Source organism: Chaetura pelagica, unplaced genomic scaffold, assembly GCF_000747805.2.
Source record: "Chaetura pelagica isolate M959 unplaced genomic scaffold, ChaPel_1.0 scaffold757, whole genome shotgun sequence".
NCBI lineage: Eukaryota > Metazoa > Chordata > Aves > Apodiformes > Apodidae > Chaetura > Chaetura pelagica.
This window is the reverse complement of record NW_009970727.1, coordinates 988,519-993,274: the sequence shown is the minus strand read 5'-3', so window position 1 is coordinate 993,274 and position 4,756 is coordinate 988,519. Positions and strand designations below refer to the sequence as shown.

General features: G+C 59.9%; 1 protein-coding gene across 3 annotated transcripts; it reads right to left on the bottom strand.

Moving 5' to 3' along the window:
- Positions 1 to 1,120: 1,120 nt before the first annotated feature.
- PACSIN1 (protein kinase C and casein kinase substrate in neurons 1) lies at positions 1,121 to 4,437 on the bottom strand. Of its 3 annotated transcripts, none has more exons than XM_010007090.1 (9): positions 4,375 to 4,437; positions 3,942 to 4,098; positions 3,569 to 3,804; positions 3,269 to 3,424; positions 2,743 to 2,918; positions 2,279 to 2,399; positions 2,056 to 2,195; positions 1,591 to 1,784; positions 1,121 to 1,230 (listed from the first exon to the last, which is right to left on the bottom strand). In XM_010007090.1, exons 1-9 carry the CDS (start codon positions 4,435 to 4,437, stop codon positions 1,121 to 1,123), a joined length of 1,353 nt encoding a protein of 450 aa, XP_010005392.1. The 3 variants fall into 3 exon arrangements, with proteins under 3 accessions (XP_010005392.1, XP_010005393.1, XP_010005394.1); XM_010007091.1 differs by having other exon boundaries at positions 1,591 to 1,813; positions 2,088 to 2,195; XM_010007092.1 differs by having other exon boundaries at positions 1,591 to 1,813; positions 2,094 to 2,195.
- Between the last annotated feature and the right edge of the window lie 319 nt (positions 4,438 to 4,756).

The following is a 4,756-nucleotide window of genomic DNA, read 5'->3' as shown; positions in this document are numbered from 1 at the left end:
GCCCTTTCCCTGCTTCCACGGGTCTTGGTTTTGTCCATCTTCACCAGGTGGCTGCTCTGGGGGCTGCTGCTCGTGCTGAGCCCTCCTCATCCTGCAAGGCTGGGTGTTGCTTATCCCTCAGCCCAGCTCTGCTCCCACCTCTCTTCAGGAAGGAGGTGGATGGGGACCATCTCCAGCAGGATCCAAGCTGGTTCCTGGTATCCCAGGCTTGGCATGAAGGTGCTTCCAGCAGGATGGTGCTGTGGTGGGACCTTCTTGGAACAGCATTTTAGGGCCATCTCACCCTAGAGCTGGGTAAGCACCCTCCAAAGGGCAACGCAGCTCCCTGCAGCATGGGTTCTGGAGCCTTCACCTGCCCCAGACACATTGGCACCCTGGCCACCAGGAGGAAGCTGAGGAGATGCCACCAGGGGGAAGCTGAGGAGATGCCACCAGGAGGAAGCTGAGGAGATGCCACCAAGATCCGAGGCAGGGTTGGTCCCACCTCACCTGAGGATCTCAATCTGCCACCAGCCCTGCCTGTGAGCAGAGACCTGCCTGTGGATGGGGCCGGGTGGCTGCAGGACAGGCGGGGACGTTTGTCCCTTTCCTTCAGGGAGTGAGGATGAACCAGGGAGAAGAAGATGGAAACACCAAAAAAAAAAAGAAAAAAGAATGGAGTCAGGCTCAAATCCCTCTTGGTTTTTTGGGGTGAATTTGGTTGGTCCCAGGAGCTTCAGCGCCATGCATTTTGGAACAGTTCCAGCCAATCAGAAGGCGGCTCATGATTTCAGTATCTTTAAAAACCAACCAAGCAGGAGCTCTCACTGGTTGGGCTTTAAGATCTTGAGGTATCAGCTTTTCACTCAGAAGAGAAATCGACTAACGGAGACGAACGGACGACGTCATCTTTTGCTTCACATTATCTTGAAGAAGGAGAAGAAGAAGAAAGCGACTATGCAAAATACTCTTCAGAGACAACTCTTAAAAAAATAAAAGCTTGGTTGGAAAATATGTCTGAATCTCTAACTGTGAGGAGTGAAGGACCAGACGGCGAGATGGCTGGTTGGCTGGTGGAGAGATGGAGACAACGGAGAGTTGGATTTATCTGCTGACGGCGACGAGGAGCACAGCACAAGACTTAGATTGCCTCCACGTAGTTGGCGGGGTAGAGACCTAGCTGCCCGTTGTCCAAGCGCCCTTTGCACCATCCTTGCTCGTCTTCTTCACCCAGTTTGGTTAGTTCATCACCTGGAGAGGAAGGTGGGAAGGGGAGAGCTGATTGTAGGTGGTGGAGATGCTTTTGTCCTCTCGTCTCTCCCCTGGATGGAGCAGTGGGGGGGTTCTAGGGCTGAGCAGGCAGGTTTGTAGGGTAGAAGGGCAAAAGGTGACCTAGGAGACCTCCTGTGCCCCATCCCACCATCACCCCAGTCCCACCAGGCTTCTGGCTCAGCTGGTGCCATCCTCTTCCTGCTGGTTCAACTTTTTGAAGGGCTGGGGAGTAACTCAGAAACGATTGGAGGGATCTCACACCAAAATGGGGTGGGCTGGACGACCCGCAGCTCCAGCAAATGACCCCAGGCTGACCCAGCACCCCAGGTGGCCCCATACCTGCTTTGAAGCTGAGCTCATCCTGCTCCTGCCCGTCGTAGTCGTACAGAGCCCGCACCCGCACGCCCTTCCCTGCCACCTCCTCGTCGAAGGGGTTGGTGCCCCCGTTGGCCTCGCTGGTGTTGAAGGAGTTGCTGCCCTCGTCGTCCGACCACTCGGCGCTGTAGGTCTGTCCACGGTCATGGCTGCTCACGCTGGGGTGGGGGGCAAGGAGGGAGAGGGGCTGTCAGGAAGAGTGAGGGGGGAATAGCAGGGTGGGTGGCCACCACGTGCCATGGGCACCTGGAAGGGTGTGGCTGCTTTCCAGAGGTCAGCAGGGAGGGGGGTCTGCAGGGAGCAGGACCCTTGAGCTTGACACGGAGGGAAGGCAGAGCTGTGGGTGTCACTGAGTGCACCCACATCCTCTTGGGTGTCCCTGCCGGCCCCCAGCAAGACATGGAGGGAGGACAGAGTGGTGGCTGTCACTGAGGACATCCCTTGCTCCCACGCTCTCCTGCCGTCGCCCCCGTCTCTCCCGTGCCACTGGTGTTGGTCACGGCCGCCCCCTCGCCCTTCTTCTGCTTCTCCTTCCGTGTTATCGTGTGTGTCATGTCTGGGTTCCACTCCTGCGAGCACAGAGCGACCGGTCCCTGAGCGCCTGGCGGCCCCGGGAGGCTGCCAGCCCCAGCTCCAGCCTGCCCAGCCTCACCTCAAACTGGGGCCAGTTCATGGGCATCCCGGGGCCGCTGGTGCTGCGGAACCACCGCAGGTCCTCCTGCGCGTCCGACAGGCGGATGGTTTGCTCCAGCTCCCGGTACACGTTGGCGTAGCTGCGGGGAGAGACGTGGGCTGGGGGCACCTCAGCAGGGTGCCCCGGGGGTGGGGTAGGACAGGGACATGATCAGGTTGTGTCACCTCCTAGGAGGCACTGAGGGGCACCAGGGTCCCCCACGGCCTCTTGGTGACCACAGTGTTGGCCAGAAACCCCCTCTCCTGGTGTTGCAGGGGGTAGGTTGGCCTGGAAGCACTTACTGAGCCACAGAACGGTTTGGATTGGAAGGGACCTGAGAGGTCATCTACTCTTGGTCCCTCCAGGGACTGGTTTGCTTTCCAGGCATCACCAGGAGAACTTGCATGGGCAAATTCTGCCCAGCCAGGGCAGGAGGCACCTACCTGCTGCTCTCGGCCAGGTTCAGGTGCCTCTTGATGTCCAGGAGCATTTCCTTGAGGAAGTTGAGCCTCTTCTCCTCGAACTGCTGGCACTGCTCAAAGACCTGCTCCATACTCTCGATGTACTGTGGGGTGCACTTGTTCAGCTCATCCAGCACCTTCTCATACTTCTCCTGAGTCTGCAAAGGTGCAGGATGGTACCTCGGTTAGACCTCAAGCACCTTGGAGGCCCTTGCTGGTTCCTGAGAGTCTGGCTTGTGGGCCACCATGCCAAGAGACCCAGAATGAGCCAAGAGCCTCCATGGGGTGAAATCAGTCTGGTTGCTGGACAGGTCTTGCCCCAGTAAGACAGGTAAACCTCTGCCCTGCTCACGTTCCCCTGAGTGCTGCCTGCAAGACCTCTCCCTTCTACAGGAGCACAGGGATGGGAAAATGGGAATGGATGAGGGGGAAAGGGTTGTGGTGGCCACTTCCACCAGTTCTCCCTGCCTGGTGCCTCATCAGCCCAGAGCAGGCCACCAGCTTGTACCTTTTGCACATCTTGCTTGCACTTTTCCACTTTGTCCTGGAGCTTCTTCTGCTGCTCGGGGGTGTTGGACTGATCTGCCTTGCTGTTGGCTTCCCGGGTCATGGCCAGCTTCTCCTCCTTGCAGGCCAGGTGGTAGGCTTTCTTGGCTGTCTCCAGCTGTGGAGAGGAGAGAGAGGAGACATCAGTGCAGGGTCACAGCCTCCTGCCTGTAGGGAGATGCCACCCAGCCCTTCCAGCCTGGTCCAGCACCCAGAGCTGGCAGATGACCACTAGTGCCCCAGGGCATGTTTCTCCCCTCACCTCCTTGAGCTTCTTGGCCCAGGGCTTCTGAGCTTTCCGGAAGCCATCCTCAGCCTCCTTGGCCTCTTTGAATCCTCCCATGATCTGCTTGTGGTAGGCATCCTTCTGCCAGTTCTTGACCTTCTCAAAGTCATCATTCAGCAGGCTGTTCTTCACCTCCTGGTGCAGCTCGCTCACCTTGTCAGCCTCTGTCATGATGGCACTCCAGGCCTTCTCCAGGCTGCCATACTGGGGACCTGGGGGGGCGAGGAGACAGCTGAGCATCCCTCCGCAGCCCTCACCCCTTCCACCTCCACCAGGTGAAGCTCTGATGGTGCCCAGGGGACGCTGGGGTCCCGGGTGGGGAAGCCTGTCCCTTGGGAAGCCAGGGTACCTTTCTCGATGAGCTGCCTCCACCGCTTGGACCAGTCGGTGAGCTGCTGGGCGTAGGACTTCTCGATCTTGGCCCTCTCGTGCACACAGTTCATCAGGTCATTGCAGAGCCGGTGCCCGTCGTCGATCCGCTTCACCGTGCGCTTGTAGTTCCCCACCTTGGGGGGGGGGGATGACAGGAAGGTGGGGGAGATGTGGCTGGGCTGCTCCAGCTCACCCCGAGTGCACTGGGGGCGCAGAGATGGAGCTTGTGCTTTGGGGCTGTTCCCACCCAGCTCCCTTTGGTCCCCTCCATCTCCTGGGGACAGCTGAGGTTGAGACCTCCGAGCAGGGCTGGTTGGGACACCTGAGCCAGCAGAGCAGGGATGCCTGCAGGGAGAGGAGGGTGTCCCCCCACACAGAGGGGCAGGGAGGAGGGGGCAGCCAGGACTCGCCTCCCAGAAGCTGTCGGTCGTTTCCTCCGCGGCTGCTGCCGACTCGTCGTAGGAACCCGACATGGCTCCTGGTGCTGCCCTGGGCCTGCGTGCGGGGGGTGGGTGGCTCTGGGGGCAACCCCAGCCTCATGCACTGAGGGGGGGAGAGGGGAGAGTCACAGGGGGGAGGGGTGAGTAGGGGACCCCCATCCCTCCTCCCCACGGCACAAGCATCCAGCTTCAGAGGCTAGGACTGGTGGCTGTTGCACCTCTGGACACACAGACCCTTCATGTGTGCAGCACCTGCCACCCCCTTGGTGCCACCCCCAGAACCAGTGGGGAGGGAATGGTGGGGAGCAGCACGGCGGGGGGCTCACTGGCCAAGGGCTGGCGCCGGGGGTGC